At 34.2% G+C, this 20,572-nt stretch overlaps 3 protein-coding genes across 5 annotated transcripts in view; 2 read left to right on the top strand and 1 right to left on the bottom strand.

Annotated features, from left to right (window-relative positions):
- LOC107692547 (ubiquitin-like protein ATG12) overlaps window positions 1-1,516 on the top strand; it is a 2,950-nt gene extending 1,434 nt beyond the window's left edge. The window contains exons 3-4 of the mRNA XM_016491629.1: window positions 825-887; window positions 1,260-1,516. Coding sequence (XP_016347115.1) covers window positions 825-887; window positions 1,260-1,319 — 123 coding nt within the window. The 3' untranslated portion in view covers window positions 1,320-1,516. The remainder of the gene's footprint in view (window positions 1-824; window positions 888-1,259) is intronic.
- A 76-nt stretch (window positions 1,517-1,592) lies between these two features.
- Window positions 1,593-13,330, top strand: LOC107692544 (germ cell-specific gene 1-like protein). Of its 3 annotated transcripts, XM_016491624.1 has the most exons (7): window positions 1,593-2,087; window positions 4,204-4,527; window positions 10,346-10,534; window positions 12,213-12,260; window positions 12,418-12,570; window positions 12,669-12,780; window positions 12,943-13,330. In XM_016491624.1, the coding sequence occupies exons 2-7, from the start codon at window positions 4,332-4,334 to the stop codon at window positions 13,313-13,315; spliced, it is 1,071 nt and encodes a 356-aa protein (XP_016347110.1). In that variant the 5' UTR covers window positions 1,593-2,087; window positions 4,204-4,331; the 3' UTR covers window positions 13,316-13,330. The 3 variants fall into 3 exon arrangements, with proteins under 3 accessions (XP_016347110.1, XP_016347111.1, XP_016347109.1); XM_016491625.1 differs by lacking the exon at window positions 4,204-4,527; XM_016491623.1 differs by lacking the exon at window positions 1,593-2,087 and having other exon boundaries at window positions 3,911-4,527.
- Window positions 13,331-15,426: 2,096 nt separating this feature from the next.
- On the bottom strand, window positions 15,427-19,888 carry LOC107692546 (visinin-like). Its single transcript, XM_016491628.1, has 3 exons — window positions 19,217-19,888; window positions 16,217-16,328; window positions 15,427-15,916 (listed from the first exon to the last, which is right to left on the bottom strand). The coding sequence occupies exons 1-3, from the start codon at window positions 19,595-19,597 to the stop codon at window positions 15,831-15,833; spliced, it is 579 nt and encodes a 192-aa protein (XP_016347114.1). The 5' UTR covers window positions 19,598-19,888; the 3' UTR covers window positions 15,427-15,830.
- Between the last annotated feature and the right edge of the window lie 684 nt (window positions 19,889-20,572).

Below are 20,572 nucleotides of genomic sequence, written 5' to 3'. Positions count from 1 at the left end.
TATATATACTGTATATGGTTAAAAGATGTGACATCCGTTTTGGTGTGTGCATCAAATTAAATTCACAAAAGTGATTTTATATACATAGAAAACATATTAAATGCAAGTAAAGTTTATATTTGTGTCAAATAACTTTTGCCATTCAGCGCAACACATATATTGATTTAAAAATGAAACAACATTCTTATTCTGACCTGTACTTATTAAAATATATAAAAGAAAAGGTAATCATTCTATATTTCATTCTATAATTTTAATTTATTAAAAACTTCTTGCTGACAAATAGGTGGTAAAATGTAGTGGTTTGAAGGATGGTGGCAAAGATAGCTAAAGATTTAAAACTACAATTAGATTTTGAGAGATGCACTGTCATTAAAAGAAAGTCTTTTAATGTCATCTAATGATTCTTGATCTAAATATGCTTGATTTTTTTGGTATATAAAGTATTGTTACAATGAATGACATTTTAGTGGGTGTCTTCTTTAAATCATGGTAAAAATAGTATGTATGTATGTAATAGTAATGTATGATTACATTTAACAGGACACATTCTAATAATGTATGGAAAAAATTCACCTTTTTGACTTTGACCCATATATTTTAAATAATTGTTACATAAAATATTTTCATTTTTTAATAATTATAACAAATATAATATATTTATAAATATATAATGTATGTCATGTTTTCATAAATATGTGTATGAACCCAATCAAGGTAAAATTACTCATGAAATCAAACAGAAAAAAAAAATGTTATGAGAGATTTTTTTCTTCTTATTGCCCTTCTTTACTGAATGCTTTATCTTTCTGCTCTTCCACCAGTTCATTTATGTCAATCAGTCATTTGCTCCATCACCAGACCAAGAAGTGGGTGTGCTTTTCGAGGTATGATTTATTTATTTATTTTTTGCCAAATGCTACTCTGCCCCATCTGGCTCAGTAAGAAAATTTTATGTAGGCTAAAATTATTTCAGATTGCTATTTTTACAGTAATGCAGCCACTGCTGACAAATGCTGATTAGCAAGTTTTCATCTTAAAATGTTTAAAGATCTGCTTATTTTCTGACTATTTAGGTAAAATCGAAGCTCCAAAAAAACAAACAAATCCTCTGCACAAGTTTCTGTTCTAACTTTACCAGTCTAATTTATAATGGGTATAATAGGTTTATGCCATAAAAATGCCATTTTAGTTTCCTTAATTTCTATGTGTTTTGCTGATTGACTTGGTAAACCTTGTTGTTCTGCTCTGTTTTACAGTGTTTTGGAAGTGATGGTAAACTAGTTCTCCATTACTGCAAGTCACAGGCCTGGGGATGATTGTGCAACTTTTTTCTCCCCCTTTCTCCCTTTCATTTATACACCTGTACACATACAGTATCAAAACATCACTCACACATCATGATCGTTTTTATAACTTATTGATTTTTCGTGTGTTATTTTTTTTTGTAAATAATAAAATGTAAATAATATTGTAAAACAATGCAATATCTCATGGGACTTTTTCAGGTAGAAATCATAAGAACACCAAATACTTTTAGCAACAAATTTTGATGCATGTTTTTCATATTTAAGCTCATGTTGAAGTGATTTAAAAGGACAAGGAAAATATGTGATTCTCAGTAGTACAGAGTGATTACTTTTCACAGGAGGGGTGAGTAATGTCCCAGGACAGAACGGGTCACATGTAAGGGGTGGTGGAGACGTACAGGGGTGTGAAGAATAGGTGGGACAGAGGGATGTTTAAAAAGGCACGTTGGAGCAATGTATAAGAAGACAGGATAGAAAGATGGAGACGGTGCTAACAGATGGACTGAAGAGGGATTATGGATGCTCTTGGTAGAGTGTGACACCAATTTCCAAGGAAAGGCAGGAAAAGGAGGAGATTTGGGCAGGATTGTACCAAAAAAGGGGAAAAGCAGAAATAATCGCAAAACGATAAGGAGGGAAACTGCATGCTGAACCAAAGAGACGAGGACCTTCTGTGTTTAACAGCTGCACAGAAGGTGGAAAAAGATACATATTAATGGATCGAAATAGGGAGTTATTATTACGATGGACATGATGTAAGAAGATTAATGTGCACAGGTAAAAATCAGCTTTTTTAATGCAGAATAATTATTGATTTTCTTGTAAAACCACTAAATTCCATTCTCAATTCTGCATATATAATAATGTAATGCATAAAAGGTATGGCTTTCAGATCATGAAGCAATTTAAAGGAAAACCATTTGGTTGTACTCTTAAATATTTGATTCAAGCATTTGTTCTGATTAGCAGACATTTTGTCTTTCATATCACTAACAAACACATTCAAATGATTTTAAATTTAGGCTCTATATTCCAATAAACTGTAAAAAGCGGGAATGTGCGGTTGTTGCCTTAAAAAGCTATTTCCAGTTGATCTAACCCTTGAAAATGAATTTTGTTGATGTAACCTACACTAATGTATTCGGGTTTATTCAGATATTAAACTATTTTTTTGACAGTTCTTTTAAAATCAAATGTTTATAAAACTCCATATTTGATGTAAAAAAATAAATATATAGGTATTCTTAAAAGAGTAAAAAAAGAAACATGCACACCTACAAAGCCCAAACAGATTAAAACAGATTATTAGAGGATTACAAGTAAAATTAGACTTAATGCAAGAGCTTAACTAATAATTTCATCACGTAACTTCAGACGTAATCCTTTGAATTCCCTCTTTTTCCTTTTCTCATTTTAAATCCCATTCAGGGCTGCACTGAAAATAAATAATAGTTTCACATTTATTCAGCATTACATAAACATGTTTTTATCTCTGGATTATACAGTTTTGCTCATAAATGTACATACCCCTTGCAGAATATGCAAGATATTAATCATTTTAACAAAATAAGGGATCATAAAAATTGCATGTAGTATTTGAGTACTGTCCTGAATAAGCAATTTAACATAAATGTTTGTCCTGAGCAGTTCAGAAAAAATTCTCCAGGTCCTGCACATTCTTTGGTTTTTCTGCATATCTGAACTCATTCCAACAGCGACTGCGATTTTTAGATGGAAAGCTTTTTGGATATATAAATGTGGTTGTAACCTTTTTGAATTGGATGATTGGGGCTGAACTTATTTTGGATTCTGGGAAACATCAAAATCTTAAGTAGATTTTAAAGGGCAGTACCAAATATGCACTGAATACTAAATATAGTGCTAAAAATAAGATCTTTAAACAAAACAAGAAAAAATTGCACATCCCCTTTATGCATTGTATTTCCTTCTAGAGCATCTGATTGTTTTCACCTTTTGTAGTAGTTGTAATGACTATGATTTTGAGATCCATCTTTTTACAATGAGGACAGTTAAAAATATATACACTTTATTTTTAACTGTCCTCATTGTAAAAAGATGGATCTCAAAATCGTACAGTCATTGTTGGAAATTCGTTATAATATGCAGAAGATGCTAGAATAACATGCAAAGAATGTGCAGGACCTGAAGGATTTTTCTGAAGAACTGCAGGCAGTTGATTACTCATTAACAACTTTCTCATAACATACAAACAGTCATTGATAATCCAGGTAACAACACACATTATTAAGATATATAAAAAATAATGATCTCTCGTTTTGTTATAATTCTTAAAATCTTGAATATTCAGCAAGGGCATGTATACTTGTGAGCGGAACTGAATATGATTGATATTAGAAGAAGCAATGGTAATAATCGTAAGGCTCCTTAGTTTAATCAGATTTAAATGAAAGGAAGTTTGGGCAATTTATTAACCTCTGATTTGCCTATAGTTTTCAAAGCTACATAACAAATCACAAATAGGGCCTATAAAGTAGGCTACTCAGATAATATCTAATAAAGCAATTTAATGGGATTAAGTGACGATTTCTGTTACAGCATAAGTGACATCAAATAAAAATATATTAAAAAAATAATCCATATAATGATATACTATTACCAGGAAGCATTAACACAAAAAGTCCAGTGCTAGGATGTACCTGTGTGGTTAATGTAATATGTCTTTTTAGAACTCTTCAAGGACATTTTGATTTTCTTTAAAGTTTCTTTGGATAATAGACATCTGTCCTGAACAAAGTGTAATGCATAAGCCTGTGACATATGTTGTTCTTTCCTCTCTTACTAAGGTTCTTCCCTGATCTGACCCTGTCCTTTAATAAATCCACATCTTCATTTGTCCTACCATCTGTCACAGGGATCTCTTACTCATTTCTGCTTTATGTAATTTTCTCAATTTCATTCTCATCCCAAAAGATTTCTTGTTCTTGGTTACTGATCCCTGTTTGCCCTTTATAAACCACCTCTGCCTTCACTTTGGGTAGCATGTTGGACCACATGTCCAGGCGTTCTCGCTCCCTGCTCTCTCTTTTCCTGACCTCCCTTGCCCTCGCGTTATCTGTGCTGGCTTTCTGTACATCTTACTGGTGTGAAGGAACGCACAAGGTGGTCAAACCTCTCTGCTTGTCACCTGTCAAGATGAAGAACTGCGGCCAGAACAACAGTGAACCTTACACTACAGGTATGATGTAGTCTTCTGGTTTGATATTACCTGTGTGTGATAAATCACATTCATGCTGATATTCCAACCAACATCACAATTTAAGTATGGCATTAAAGGGATAGTTCACACAATAATTAAAATTTGCTGAAAATGTACTCGCCTTTGTAGCCATCCAAGATGTAGATGAGTTTGGTTCTTTATTAGAACAGATTTGGAGAAATTAAGCATTGCATTACTTGCTCATCAATGGATCCTCTGAAGTGAATGGGTGCCGTCAGAATGAGAGTCCAAACAGCTGATAAAAACATCACAATTATCCACACAACTCCAGTGAAGCAAAAAGCTATGTGTTTGTAATAAACAAATGTATCTTTATGCTGCTTTTAACGTAAAACCATAATATTTCTCCAGTGGAAAAGCATCATGAGAGAAATGTACACAAGATCAAGCACTGTTTACAAGTAAAAACAGTCCAAAAGAAATACTGCAAGAGAGAGTATAGGCTACTATGTGACAACAAATTTGATTTATTGCCCCTCATAAACCCCCGTCCTCCTACCATAAATGGACACCTGTTTGGACACCTGTTTCTGTCCACCCCCCACCCCTAACCGGACATGTGTTTATCCACCCCAGCGATCCAAAGGAATGTATGATTGTTTGGGAATGGGTTTTTGTGTGGGGTTCGTTGAAACTGTTCAAAACTATGTGCTTTAAACTTTAAATTGTGAAACGTGGTATGATTATTAAACGGGATAAGGGAAGTTTTTATTAAAGTTTTTTTCACACACATTTCAAGAAAAACATTAAACATACGCAGTATATAAACAATGTAATGACTGTTTTTTTTTCCAGAAAATAGTAAAAACGGAACAAGACGAGCATTTAAGTGTTGTTAAAACAATTTAAAAACTAGTTAGAGTTTGACAAAGTTAAATAAAAAGAAAAATGCAACCATCTATCTAAAACAAAAAGTATCCTTCCAGATACGTTCATTAAACAATACGGCAGTTTTTCTATGTTACAATTTTTAAAGTTAGAGTTTGTTACCATTTAGAAAATAAAAGAAAAAATGTTGACTTTTCTTACCGTGATCTAAAACAAAAATATCAGACCGTTAAGCAATAAGATACATGTCAAAATCTATGTTGTAGTCTATCATTACAATTTAGAAAAGCTAGCGTTTTGTCACAACGGTAGAAAAGTTAAACAAAAGAAAAAGAACCGTGTACCTTACGGTGATCTAAAAGAAAGTTCATCAAAGGTCGTTAAAACACCAGCGTAAGATACTTGTCAAAATCTATGTTGTACTCTACCATTAGCTACAATTTTAAAAAGCTAGACCTTGTTATTGACAGAAAGTTAAACAAAAGAAAAAATACCTGACCATCTTACACTGATACATCCTCACACGCTGCTGTCAAAACTCAGAATGTTTACGTCCGGTCCCACTCAAACCACACCTACAACCCGCCCCTAACACATCCCTAACACCGGTGACCGTAAAGATAGCTTTAAATGTATGTTAAAAGAATTAAACAAAGTAATGTTTTTAATAAATCGACATCATTTCTTAATTGATGAAAACGTTCTACCTGTTTTTAACATTAGACCAGCATTTTTTACTTTAAAAATTAGGATGGCATATACAAGTTTTACCTTATAAACAAATGCCGCCTAAGCCGCAGGAAACATTTTGTTTGTTTTTTATTTTAGTTTAGTTTAGTTATTCACACTTAATTGAGTAATTCCTTTGTTTACTCTTTGGTTTTTGTCAAGCTTAATTCTTCTGGCGTGCTAACCCAGACTTTTTATTTTTGTTCACTTTAAATGAGGTTACACAAGTTTTCTTCTAAACAATCACCTCTAAGCCAGAGGAAAATGTTGTTTGATTTGTTTTATTTAATTTTAGTTTAGTTATTCACACTTAATTTAGTAGCCTAATTCCTTTAATCGGTCTTTTATTTTTGTCAAGCTTAACTTGCGGTATGGTATAACAGTTAAAACACACACGAATGCTTGCACAAATATCTAACTGGAATGAAAGCTAATGTTTTGGGGAGTCTCTTTGATTTTCCGTCTGTAACACTTGTGGTGCGTTATCTATCAATTAAAACAGACATAGGTAATTAAACGCCTAAAGTTTTTACAACATCGCACGAAATGCAAATATTTCGTCTCGCGCAGCGCAATGAAACTAGAATGGTGAAGGGTGTTTTTTTTTTGTTTGTTTGTTTGATTTTTGTTTTCCAACAAAACCGGTTGTTTGACATTTAAAAAGTCAAAAGAAAATGTGTCACGTTTTGATGAGAAAGTCAGATATGGTATATAAATGAAGTATTTTTTATTGATTAATATTATAGAATCGTGCTGAATTTACAAGGTTATGTATTTATACAATAATGTTTTATGTAATCCCTGGTTACATATTCAAGAGAAATGCATAACCTCAGTTGTTTAATCAATCTAAAGTTTTTAGTCTGTCATTATAATATCTTAAAAGTAAAGCCTTCCATACATTCTATTTTCATTTGTTTCAGGACTCTGTTACACAAAATCCAACTGAGTATGACCTTGAATCCTATATGAAAGCTAAAAAAAAAAAATAATAATAATAAAAAGATTCCTTTTTAACTATTTTTAAAAGTAATATTGAACTTTACACATACTTTACACGTACTTAACATCTTAACACATGTGTATCAGTAAGATATTAATGTCATCACAAACCATCAGACACCTCAGCTTGGGGTGATAAGATGGACTTATCGAATATTTGTTTGTTTCTTATATCAATAAATTGATAAAATCTTAGTAAAATAAACCTATAAAGAAAACATTATAGTGATATAGTGGGAAATAAATATGTTGCATTTAAACAGCATGGTTAATAACACCCTTTTTAAGTAAAGCGAGAAATAAAGTCTAATCTGTTGTAAAGGTTCTGTGAGACATTTGTAGCACATTGTATAAGAAACACTTTTTGTTGCAAACAACTTTATGACAACTAATTTTCAGTCTAATATAGCTAATTCATTAAGAAAAATCTATGTAAGCGTCTTGCATTCATCAGAGGATTATTTGACTGCTTCTAATACTTGCTTTAGCGCATCATGTTTTTAGGTTTGAAAGATCTAAAAATCTACAAAACTTAGCTTATTTGTTAAAACAAAAGTTATATCATTGTTTAATCATGCTGCTTTTCATCATCTTTTAGAGATACCCTGTGATTCTAAAAGTTTTTATTTGTAAAAATGTTGTATGAGGCATCGTACAAGGCTAAATGTTTAACTGTAGGGATGTTTGTGTGCATGTTTGTGTTGAGTGTATGTGTTTATGTTTGTCTGCGTGTTTGAGTTTATATATGTTTGTGTTGAGTGTTTGTGTTTTGCGTGTATGTTTGTTTAAAACATACATCTCCCTATTTATTTCACTTTATTGTTATTGTCCTTTCTCTGTCTATCTAAGAGTATCCTGAACCTCTGTGAAATCACATCCACCAGATCTACATTATTAACATTCCTGTTTTTCTTCTTAACCTAACCAGATGTTTGTGGTTAAAAAGGTTCAATAGGGTTCACATCCTTTGACCAGCCACTGAACTTTTGACTAAACTTTTGACAAAGTTCACACTCACAGGTGCATGTCATAAAATAGATACAATGGAGATCCTTTGATCACTGAACTGATTACTTGACACAACAACAAAGTTCACAATGCCAGATCCTCAAAAACTTGTTAGATTGCAAATGAATTGCAAACCCCAGAAACGGGCTTAGATGTTTTACAACCTTTTGAAATACATTACACTAATATGGTCGCATCAGTAATCACACAAACCCAGACACCCTTCACCATTCTAGTTTCATTGCGCTGCGCGAGACGAAATATTTGCATTTCGTGCGATGTTGTAAAAACTTTAGGCGTTTAATTACCTATGTCTGTTTTAATTGATAGATAACGCACCACAAGTGTTACAGACGGAAAATCAAAGAGACTCCCCAAAACATTAGCTTTCATTCCAGTTAGATATTTGTGCAAGCATTCGTGTGTGTTTTAACTGCCATACCGCAAGTTAAGCTTGACAAAAAATAAAAGACCGATTAAAGGAATTAGGCTACTAAATTAAGTGTGAATAACTAAATTAAAATAAAATAAAACAAACCAAACAACATTTTTCCTCTGGCTTAGAGGTGATTGTTTAGAAGAAAACTTGTGTAACCTCATTTAAAGTGAACAAAAAATAAACATTCTGAGTTTTGACAGCAGCGTGTGACGATGTACTCGGGGTCTTTTTTCTTTTGTTTAACTTGCGACAAACTCAAACTAGTTTTTAAATTGTATCTAATGGTAGCATACAACATAGATTTTGACAAGTATCTTACGCTGGTGTTTTAACGACCTTTGATGAACTTTCTTTTAGATCACCGTAAGGTACACGGTTCTTTTTCTTTTGTTTAACTTTTCTACCGTTGTGACAAAACGCTAGTTTTTCTAAATTGTAATGATAGACTACAACATAGATTTTGACATGTATCTTATTGCTTAAAGGTCTGATATTTTTGTTTTAGATCACGGTAAGATAAGTCAACATTTTTTCTTTTATTTCCTAACTGGTAACAAACTCTAACTTTAAAAACTGTAACATAGAAAAACTGCCGTATTGTTTAATGAACGTATCTGGAAGGATACTTTTTGTTTTAGATAGATGGTTGCATTTTTCTTTTTATTTAACTTTGTCAAACTCTAACTAGTTTTTAAATTGTTTTAACAACACTTAAATGCTCGTCTTGTTCCGTTTTGACTATTTTCTGGAAAAAAAAACAGTCATTACATTGTTTATATACCGCGTATGTTTGATGTTTTTCTTGAAATGTGTGTGAGAAAAAAAACTTTAATAAAAACTTTCCTTATCCCGTTTAATAATCATACCACGTTTCACAATTTAAAGTTTAAAGCACATAGTTTTGAACAGTTTCAACGAACCCCACACAAAAACCCATTCCCAAACAATCATACATTCCTTTGGATCGCTGGGGTGGATAAACACATGTCCGGTTAGGGGTGGGGGGTGGACAGAAACAGGTGTCCAAACAGGTGTCTATTTATGGTAGGAGGAGGGGAGTTTATGAGGGGCAATAAATCAAATTTGTTGTCACATAGTAGCCTATACTCTCTCTACTGCATGTTGGAGGAAATGTTATTATAGATTATACACTTGAGTTTTTTGCTAGAGACAACAGTTTAAAGTTAAAACATCTTAAAAATGGATTTGCTTCTTACATGTATATTTTTACGTCATATTACATTAATTGATGGACTGGGGTTGTGTGGATTACTTGTGGATTATTGTGATGTTTTTATCAGCTGTTTGGACTCTCATTCCGATGGCACCCATTCACTGCAGAGGAGCCATTGGTGAGCAAGTGATGTAAGGCTAAATTTATCCAAATCTGTTCTAATGAAGAAACAATCTCATCTACATCTTGGATGTCCTGCAGGGTGAGTACATTTTTAGCAAATTTTCATTTTTGACTGAGTAGCTTATATTTTATGATGTTTTCTAAAGGAAAGCACAGTTAACCTTTGCACATCTCTAAACAGCAATGGTGTTGTTTCTTTTTTTTAAATAATTAATCCATATTTTGACCATATTGCTTGAGTGAATGGCTCATTCATAAAGATGGTTGCCACCTACTGGCGTAATAATGGAGCCTGCGAAAAGATTCAAAGAAAAATCCCCACTACTAATGCTACTAATGATACAAACACTGACTGTACCATCCACTCATTCAGGTTACTGTCAGGCTAATTGGTTGTCCTCTTTTCTCTTCAGAAAGCCCCACCCCAGATCCACAGAACCCGCTACCAACATTATCACCAAAGCGAAGGGAGGAACTAGCCAAGATTCGACAAAGACAATTGGCCAATGCAGTGCACTACATTTGGGAGACGGGAGAAGACAACTATACCTTCAGATATTTCCACACAGGATTTTGGGAGTCCTGTGAAAAACATGCAGATGGTAAGAAAACCTCTCATCAAAAGACATCAAAGTGATAGTTCACCCAAAAATGAAAAGTCTGTCACCCTGAGGTATCTACTCACCTCATTTAGCTTCCAACCTATCATGTTCTTTTTATCCATGGACCACAAAAGGAGATGTTAGGCTGGATTTTCATGCTGTTCTTTCCCATATAATGAAACTGAAAGTTGTCCACTTTCCTGCAGAGTTTGATTAGTTTTTTCCCTTCACAAATTTATCAAATGTATAGTCTTCAGAGGACTTGGTATATAGTGCACAAATTGTATGTATCACATTTATGGTGCTTTTGTCATTTTAATTGACAGTCCTTACTCACCGTTCACTGTTATTTCATGGAAACGAGCTGCATGAACATTCTGTCAATTTCTCCTTTTGTATTTCATGGAAGAAAGAAAGTCTTAAGAGTTTGAACCATGATGGTAAATGACACAAATTTAATACCTGAGAAAATTGTTCCTGTCATTATCATTAAATTACAGTTTTTACAATAATTTCGGCTCTAATTTTAGAAACTTAATGTCATTTTTCAAAAAACATCATTACTTGTAACACAGACTGTCCAGTGTTCAAAACAAAGCATTGTACAGTAAATTCATATCTTTAAAGAAACCTTGCACTTGCAGAACGATTGGCTCAAATAACTTACAATGAAATACCATAGGAACATTAATTTAGATCACTGTCTATGGGGACCATAGAAACAGAGTCTAAAACAGAATGCTGATGAAGTATTACATCCATAGACAATGTACAGTAGTCCAATTGGTGACAATGACAGTGATTGGTGCCACTAGATCTGAAATGTTCCTGATCATCACATGGAATATTGTTTGCCAGTTTCCATAAAGCTATGCATTAAAGAGATTTTTCACACAAAAATGAAAATTCTGTCATCATTTATTCACCCTCCTCTTGTTCCAAACCTGTATGATTTTCTTTCTTCTGTTGAACACAAAAGAACATATCTTGAAGAATATTGGTAACCAAACAGTTAATGCTAGTCATTGATATTCCTTATTTTTTTCTATACTATGGAAGTCAATGGCTACTGTCAGCCATCAAAATATCTTCTTTTGTGCTGAAGAACAGAAGAAAGAAACTCATACAGGTTAAGATCAAGTGGAGGATGAGTTAATAATGTCAGAATTGTACTTTTTGAGTAAACTATCCCTTTAAGAGCAATGCAAATTTTTGTGCAGTTGTTTAAATCGACATTTAGATCATTGTAATCAAATGAATAGACAGTCATCTCAGATGCTGTGTGTGAATTGCTTATTGAAATATTTTACTTATTGAAATAATACTTTGATGTTATTTTGTGTCATTTTGAATAGGTGAATTTAATAAAATGAACAAATGAATTTAGGCTTATGTGTATTGTTTACTCAATTGGAGAAGGTATTAAGAGTTTTGAAAATATACATTTTGATTACTGTCTGTGAGTTTTGTGTCTAGAATTTTGAAAAATGACATCAAAGTTCTGATATTAGTGCCAAAGTAATTGTAAAAGTAAAGAGGCAATTAAAAAAAAAAATCATCAAAATTGCACATCTATTTAAAATGCATTATATATCATTGATTTATCAGATAATCATATTGTTGAGTGTGTCAGACATTGTATTTCATTGGTATTCTTGTTCATTCTGCTACATTAAAGGAGAACGATGTCGCCGGTTCTTGGATCTTACTCCTGGAGAGACTCATGGTAAGATTGCAGTGTGTGTGTGTGTGTGTGTATGAAATTATCTCTGCAGAATGATATAACCAATGATGTGTGTAGGTGTAACTGTGCCTGCAAGGCTTTCTGTATTTGTACAGTATGTGCTCATATAAGTTCATGTGCTCCTCACTGCCTGCTGCAGGTGTTCTGTGGTTGTCAATGATTGCTGAGTTCATGTACATCAGTTTGTTGGGCATGGGCTTTCTACTAATGTGGGTGGAAGTGTTGTGTGCTCATAAAGAAATGCATGCACTCAAAATCAACGCTTTCGCAGCCATGTGTACAGTGCTCTCAGGTAAGATAGTGGTCATTAGTTCCCTCGTGTGGTCAAGTTTAGTATTGCATTATTGTTAATGTATATTATTTTGATTTCCCCCTACTTTTTTCTTTCAGGACTGTTAGGGATGGTGGCTCATATGATGTACACCACCGTATTTCAGCTAACTGTGATTGTGGGGCCCAAAGACTGGAGACCTCAGACATGGGACTATGGCTGGTCATTTGCGTGAGTACACTTACAAAATATTTTCACCCAGTTTATGTATAGTAAAGTTTGGCTTGTTTGTGATTTGATTAAAGTGGTAGTTTCTTTATATGAACTTTATAGATGTTTACGAATTTTCCTCTTTCTTTTGCATGGTCCTTTCACTCACTTCTCGACTCCAAGGCTTGCATGGGTGTCTTTCAGCTGCTGCATGGGTGCTGCAGTTATGACCCTTAATTCTTACACAAAAACAGTCATTGAGCTACGTCACCGCCAGAGGCTTCGATTAGAGGAGGCCCGTGCTACAAGCCACGCTCCGTCCTACAATGAGGTGGTACCAGGTGGAGGGTTGTACTCTGTCAGCGGCCTATTTCAGTTCCCAAATGGGATGATAGACTCTATGTGGGCATCCAATGGGAGCATGGGACTGGTGCAAGAGAGGGATGTGCCCACCCTGGTACTCGTTGGAGGATGCGGACAAGATTCGTGTGAAGACTGTGAGAGAGAGATGGATGAGATGAAGGAGGCCATGAATGGAATAGATTCTCCTTGTTAATCGTGGATGATGTGAGTTGAGGGGCTAGTTCACTCAAAAATGAAAAATTATGTTATTATTTAGTCCCCATCATGTCATTTCAAACCTATATGGCCTTCTTTTGTCTGTGGAACACAGAAGAAAATAACTTGAAGAATGGTAGTAATCAAACAGATTTGTTTACCATTGATGCCCAGTGGATGGAGATTTTTCTTTTTAAATGGGTCATGAACTGCCTTTTTATTATTTTGTACTGTTCTCTGAGGTCCCCTTATAATGTTATCAAGATTTTCACATTAAAAAACATAATTTAGAAGTGATAGGCTATTTTCTGTCCTGTTTTAACCCCCCTCATCAGAACGCTCTGTTTGAATAGGCGTGGCAGATTGTAGACTCTGAAGTAAACACCCACTGCTATGATTGGCTAACACTTGTGTATGTTTGACAGCCCTTCACAGATGTAAGCTGCTGTGATTTAGGTTTAAAATGCATAAATACTCATATCACACAATCTGTTCAACAGACAAATCAATAGTGACCACATAATAAAAACAGTTACTCACACTTGTGTGTTGCAACATTACTGTCGGATCCAGTATAGCCGGCACAGCATCGTCTTTTAGTCTCAATCTTTCCGAAAATCCTGTGTCGAATTGTGCCTTGTTTGTAAACGAATCCGCGGTAAAATGAAGTGAACAAAAGACCAAGTTCTTACTGACACGGACACGGTCTAGAACTTCATTAAAAAGTAAGTTAATCCACTCTTTCCTAACATTGCAATCAGAAGAAAGGAAATGCAGATACTGTTTTTTTCCCCCATAACTTGCACTGCATCTTGTTGTCTTCAGAGCCATCTTTATCATTTGGTTTCTGTGTAGTGTAGTAAATACTACATGCACGAATCGATGGGCGGGGCTAAACAGGCGTTGATCTTCTTCTGCGGAGGTGGAGTTTAGCCACACTATCATTACATCATAGAGTGGCACATTCCACAAGCTGTCAATTTTGGCAGACTGGCTTCAATATAAGCTGTTTTTAGACTAACTAGAAAGCTTTGAGTTCTGAAACTTGGATTTTTTTTTTATAGTACAATGACTGTAATTCTCTGTAATATCTCATATTTTCTTCTGTATTGTATTGTTTTTTTTATTTGGTTTAGAATTGACACCCAAACCATAACGAATAATAAAAAATAAATAAATTAATAACAATTAATAAATAAAACAATGATGTAAATGGTAATGTAAAGCATTGCTTGAAATATCTACTAAATGTGGAATTGTTGCAACCATCAAATGGTGTGATTATTTGAGTTTTTTTTATTTTTCTCACTTCTGAGAGCAGTACTGTATGATAATGTAAGAATTATGCAAGTTTTTTTAACATACATCATATAGGTCTTTAACCACTGTATACGTATTCCTAGTGTCCCTTGTATTTTCATCAGTTGTCTTACATTTAAGTTAATTATGACAAATATTCAATATGGCAAAACAAAGAAAAAGATATATTAAAGAAATCCAAAATGAGAAATTCAGAGAGGAAGGCTGCACTAGGAAGTTGGAGATTTTGAAGTCTTCTTTGCAATGTTGGACAGGCAATTATGTCAGTAGGCTAATCCTAATTTGGACTAAAACAGTGAGGGAATTGACGGTTCGTAAACAGTGTTATAAAGATCTTTTAGAGATCGTAACACACTCTCTCCAACAAAATATTGCAAACCTGCTCATATACAGACTCACATTTACCTGTGTGCCAAAGTATATATCTGGCCCAACTTTGCCATGCATTGACGACACACAAAGATAATCCAGGATTACGGGAAAATATTGCCACGGCATGGTAAACCTCTCGTCTGCTGGCAGACCGTTAGAGATTATTGTGCTGCCCATTCCAGCGGTTCACTTGAACTCTTCACCTCACCTAATCATTTACACACAAATTCACACATACAGACACAGAACAGAGAAAAACTTAGTAGCTCTTACAGTTTCAGTTTTATTTCACAGCAGTTGACATCAACAAACAGATTTGCATAATATAAATGGCAAAGGTTATTGTATTATCATGCTGGACGATAAGTCTGGATGAAATTATGTTATGTTGTTTTTCCACACAGTCTAGGGGCTTTATTGGCTTTATTTATATATCTGTATTTTACTTCATTTACAAGAAAAACATGACATAATATTTGCTTTCAGTATCATTTCATCTGCCAGAAACTCTTCTTCAGTCTACATACAGAATTTCACACATTTCACAACATTTGTTCCCAGATGTGACACTTTACTATCACTTTAATCTATCATCATTCTGTCTATCACGACTCACTCAAAACATATTGAGGTTAATGGGCTTTCAAATATTTACAAAATGACTCACGTTGCACTAATACAAGAAACAGGACAGACGTGCCCGGATTAAAGGGGTAAAAATTAAAAACAAACAACATGGGAAAAAAGAAATCTGGGGGGAAATACTTGGCCAAAGGAAATGATATGACAGGAAAAATACAGTTATTGTTCTTGTTTTATTATTATTTTTTGGGCTCATATTGAATAAGGTGGATCGCGTCTTCATTGTCAAGAACGCCTTGAATAAACTCACCCTCGGCCAATCGCTCTGAAAAGAAAAAGAAAAATAAAACAGAAAAGGTGACAACACTCACTGTTACTGGACAAACTCACATATTCAGTCTTTTAACAGCAGCCTTTTGACATTACTTTACTATGGCACCATCTTTGCTTTGCAATAAAGGCAGGAGATGCAAACAAATATTCAAAAAGCCCACTTGAATCTCTTATCATGTGTCCATGAATGACAGATATTAGAAAATATATGAAATATATGAACAGTAAAGGGTTATATAAAAACTATATGTGAAACATATGAACATATATTAACATAAAAACACAATATTACCATTGTCTTTTTTATTGAAGAACGACCACAGTTTGTCTGCTCTCTTCTCGGGAGTGTTCTCGTCTGCTGGAAGATTTTCCTGCTCTTCTTTGGGGATCAACTTAAAGATAGCCTGAGGATCAGCAAGATGGAAGAAAAGTGGAGGTGAGGAGGGAAGAAAGAAATAACAGACTAATTCTATGTGCAATAATTTCTAAAACCTCTCTCTCTATCATTTACATTCTGGGCTTGAAACTCTGGCCATTATGAAGCATATCATAATGACAACTTTAATTAAATTTATTATGTTATAATATAATAAATATATACTACTTAAACGTAATATATCATGTAGTCATATATTATAATATAGTTATATAATATTAAATGCTGTAAATAATTTTCTTGCTATTTGCCATTTAATCTGTTATGTGTTTGTGTGTGTACCTGGTATGCCCTGCATTATGGGGACCAAATGTCCCCACAAGAATAGTAATACCAGTCATTTTTGACCTTGTGCGGACATTTTTGGTCCTCATGAGAAAAACAGCTTATAAATCAGTGATCTTTTTGAAAATCTAAAATAGCAGAATCTTTTTGTGTGAGGGGTAGAGTTAGAGTAAGGGAATATAAAACAGTTTGTATAATATAAAAACCATTATGTCTATGGAATGTCCCCATAAAACATGAAAACCAGTGTGTGTGTGTGTGTGTGTGATTATTTTATACTAATAATATAGTCTAGCCACCATTTCCAATTCTTACAGCATTTTTCCCCAAACACACCAAAACCAAACACCTCATCTCAATACAGGTAACCTAATTACTGTATTTACCCAAACATTATTCCTTTTCAGACAAAATGTAGTTGACCGTGAAAATCCCTGTGACAGGCACATCCATTAGTTAATTGGAGTGTCAAGTGAATGACCATCTGCTCTTCTGGTGATGCTTGTCTGGAGCTAATCATCATAGATTAGGACCACTAATGCCAAGGGTCATCTATATAGACTTTAGTTTTTCCTGACCACTGCTGACCTGGATCTGAGTGGTCCAGTGAGCCGAGGAGATGTTCATCTCAGACACATATAAGACACGTAAGAATAATACAGATTAGAGACAGTGCCAAAGCTCCTGCCAAAACCACACACTGCATTACCTCAGCACAGCTCAGTCTTTAATGCTCTTTTGCATTCAGTCACTGGCACGATGACAGTGACATTTATACTTATAAACCACCAAACTAGTGATCACAAAGCCTGAGTATAAGGTCAAATGTTGATCTGACCTCATGGTGTGCAGCTGTGTTAGGATAACATTTGATACATCCATAAATGTCTAACAATAGTAAACAATGCACTGAAAATATAACTATATTCCCTGATTCTATACTGTATCTTAAGTTTTGCTCCTGATGTATGACTTTTTTCCTGCTTAATAAAAAACATAAAAGAAACTTTTTTCTTGTGTTTGTCTTGCTGAATATTTACTGTGTAATTTAAGCCTCATGTTCCCACTGTTTACTGTGACTTCTGCAACCCACTTATCCAGCATCTTTCTAAAAAAAAGCATCTTACATTGTAATCCCCCCACCCACCTGCCTCTGTGCTAATGGCTGTCTGCGTTTGAAAAAGCCTCTGTGTACGTTTATTGTTCAAGCTAAACCATTTATCGGATGAATTATTCTGGGATTCGACCGACTGCATTAGCCATGCTCCAAGGCAACGGCTTGTTAAGTCAAAGCTCATAAGACATTTGGCTTCTTTCTTTTTACTGAGGCCTTGTGTTCTGTGTTTGTTTAATATTGCTGACTGAACACAGAGAATAGAGAGAAAATTGATTTATATATTCTGTGATTATATATGTGATGCATCATCAAGAGAAAGATTAGAATGCATTAGCTCGAGTACTATATAGGAGACTGGGGCAAGTTGTCACTAGGGCTATATTTCAGTAACTGTAAGGATTTGAGTCAAATGTCAAGTTACACAAATATGTTTTTCAAGTTGGTATCAAACATCTTCAAAACTCTTTTCCTTTACAAAAAAGTATTCTTTAAGTTCATTTTATTAAGTATACTTAAGTGAAGTTCAATTATAATTTATGTGTAGTAAGTATACTAATATGGATGTACTAGTAGTATACTTGTAAGTGTACTATTTCAATACTTCTTGGGACTAAATTGGCCCACTTTTTAGTTTATAAAAGTATACTTTTAAGCATACTTTTAACATTTCCCAGACCCTGTGTTTTGTTTCACACACCTAGTCCTACATTTAATAATAGACTCATACTAAACTAATACACTAATGTATACTAATATACTTTTAATCACAGTAGTAAACTTTGAGTACACAACTACTGTACAACAACAAAGTACATAAAAAGTAGACTGAAAGTAAACTTACCTAATGTATTTTAAGTTTAAAAATATACTAATAGCACACTTATAATATAATAGCACACTTGAATAAACTTCTTTTTTTTAAGGGTCTGAGAGTTTTGTTTTAAAAACGTTAATTCGTTACAGCTTTAAACAAGAAAACACAATAAAACCACACTTGGATGCATTTAGGAAAGAGTCAATTAAGGCAGTTTTTAACCAAATATGATGAACTGTGATTTCAGGACAATGAATATCTGGTCGGAGCAAGCTGTCACAGTTTTGTCTGAGCAATTTGTCACGTGTTTTAAATTAACAATTTTTTATTGTATTTATTTATTTTTGTTATTTTTTCATTTGTTTTACTTACATTTCATTGTTATTGGCTGTTCAATCAATGACAGGTTCCATTGTGACTACTTGCCCCTGTGTGACAACATATAGTGTGACAGCATATCCTGCACATAGGGCATGTTGTGGCAAAAGATCAACATACATTCAATAATCTTTTTTTCTGCAAAACTGTCAACTAGCCCCAGTCTCTCAACATTAATAGCAAACTCATTCATTTATGGTATGGTTTCGAAAGGAAGCCACAAATGAAGACTTATGAAGATGTTCACCAACATTTGACCTACCTGACAGATTTCTGCCACTTCTGACTTGGTGATGTAGCCGTTCTTGTCGACATCAAAAAGTGAAAAGGCCCACTCCAGCTTTCGCTCCGTCTTTCCAGTTGATGTCATGTGTAGAGCAATAATGTATTCCTTGAAATCCAATGTTCCATCATCATTCGTGTCAAATGAGCGGAAGACGTGCTGGGCGTATGCTGCGGCATCACTGTCTGGGAAAAAGCGTTCGTAGATCTTTTTAAATTCATCGGGTGTGATCCGGCCAGATGGACACTGCTTCTGGAAGTTCTCGTACCACTGTGACAGTTCGTACTCTGAGAATCTGGTATTGAGTTTGAGATCCTCCAGGATCTCCTTTGACATAGCGCTGCTTTTGGCATTCCCCATTTTCGGCTGCTGGTGGAGAGCACAGGCAGGGGTTCAGGAAGCGTTGTTTGTCAGGTCCTCCTTTCTGACCAGAGATACACTATATTATGTAGCTTCTCTTGCTGAGATGTTCCCAGAGAATCTCTCTTTTGGTGGGTGCCTGTAATTAATGTCCCATTAAAAACTTGGTGTTCAATTGTCCTTTCAAGAAATGATAGACAGATGGATTGATAGATGTTAACAGAGTGCTAACAGAGGAAGAACAGCATCTGTTGTAATGAAACTCTCAAATGTAAAGGGAAGAACCTTTGAATGCAGGTTTAAGTCGTTAAAGAGGGATTTGACATGGCTGAGCCTCTGAGCCCCAAATCAACAGCTTGGGACTGTCCCCTTCCATAAATGATTACAATAATAATGATTACTAGGCAAATGCCCAGTTGTCACTACATCTTAAACTTGTTGATCATATACATGTTATGCCTTATGAATTTAAACATTTAGTTTGGGTGACATATCAAGCATTATTTAGAATTTTTATAGCTTAAATATGTTATAATTGCAACATTACTGTATCTAGCTAAGTAACATTTTTAAATATTTTAGGTTTTGTTGAAATGCAAAACGGACTTGAGATGATCAAGAAAGCATTGCACAAATCAGTATGGTTTTGCACTGCATACCATTGTTTTTCCAGCAAAACGTGTGTTTATGAATTTATATATTGCATGGAGTTACGTAGTGTAATTGTTACAAATAGCATTTAAAAAAATTATCAATTTATTTATCATATAAATATGTGATAGTGGTGGTTTTCCCAATGAATTAATTAATTACCTTTTAACTGAACTCCAGAGATCCTCTGTTTGAGAGCACAACTTTCCCAAATTTTTTGCTTGGATCACACAGCTGACTGATTTCACCAGTTATTATAAGGGATTATGAACATGCTTAAATGTATGAAAAGTGCACTAAAGTCAATAACAATAAGTTTTTAAC

This window comes from Sinocyclocheilus anshuiensis, unplaced genomic scaffold (genome assembly GCF_001515605.1).
Source record: "Sinocyclocheilus anshuiensis isolate Anshui unplaced genomic scaffold, SAMN03320099.WGS_v1.1 scaffold831, whole genome shotgun sequence".
In the NCBI taxonomy this organism is placed as follows: domain Eukaryota; kingdom Metazoa; phylum Chordata; class Actinopteri; order Cypriniformes; family Cyprinidae; genus Sinocyclocheilus; species Sinocyclocheilus anshuiensis.
This window is presented reverse-complemented; position numbering and strand designations above follow the sequence as displayed.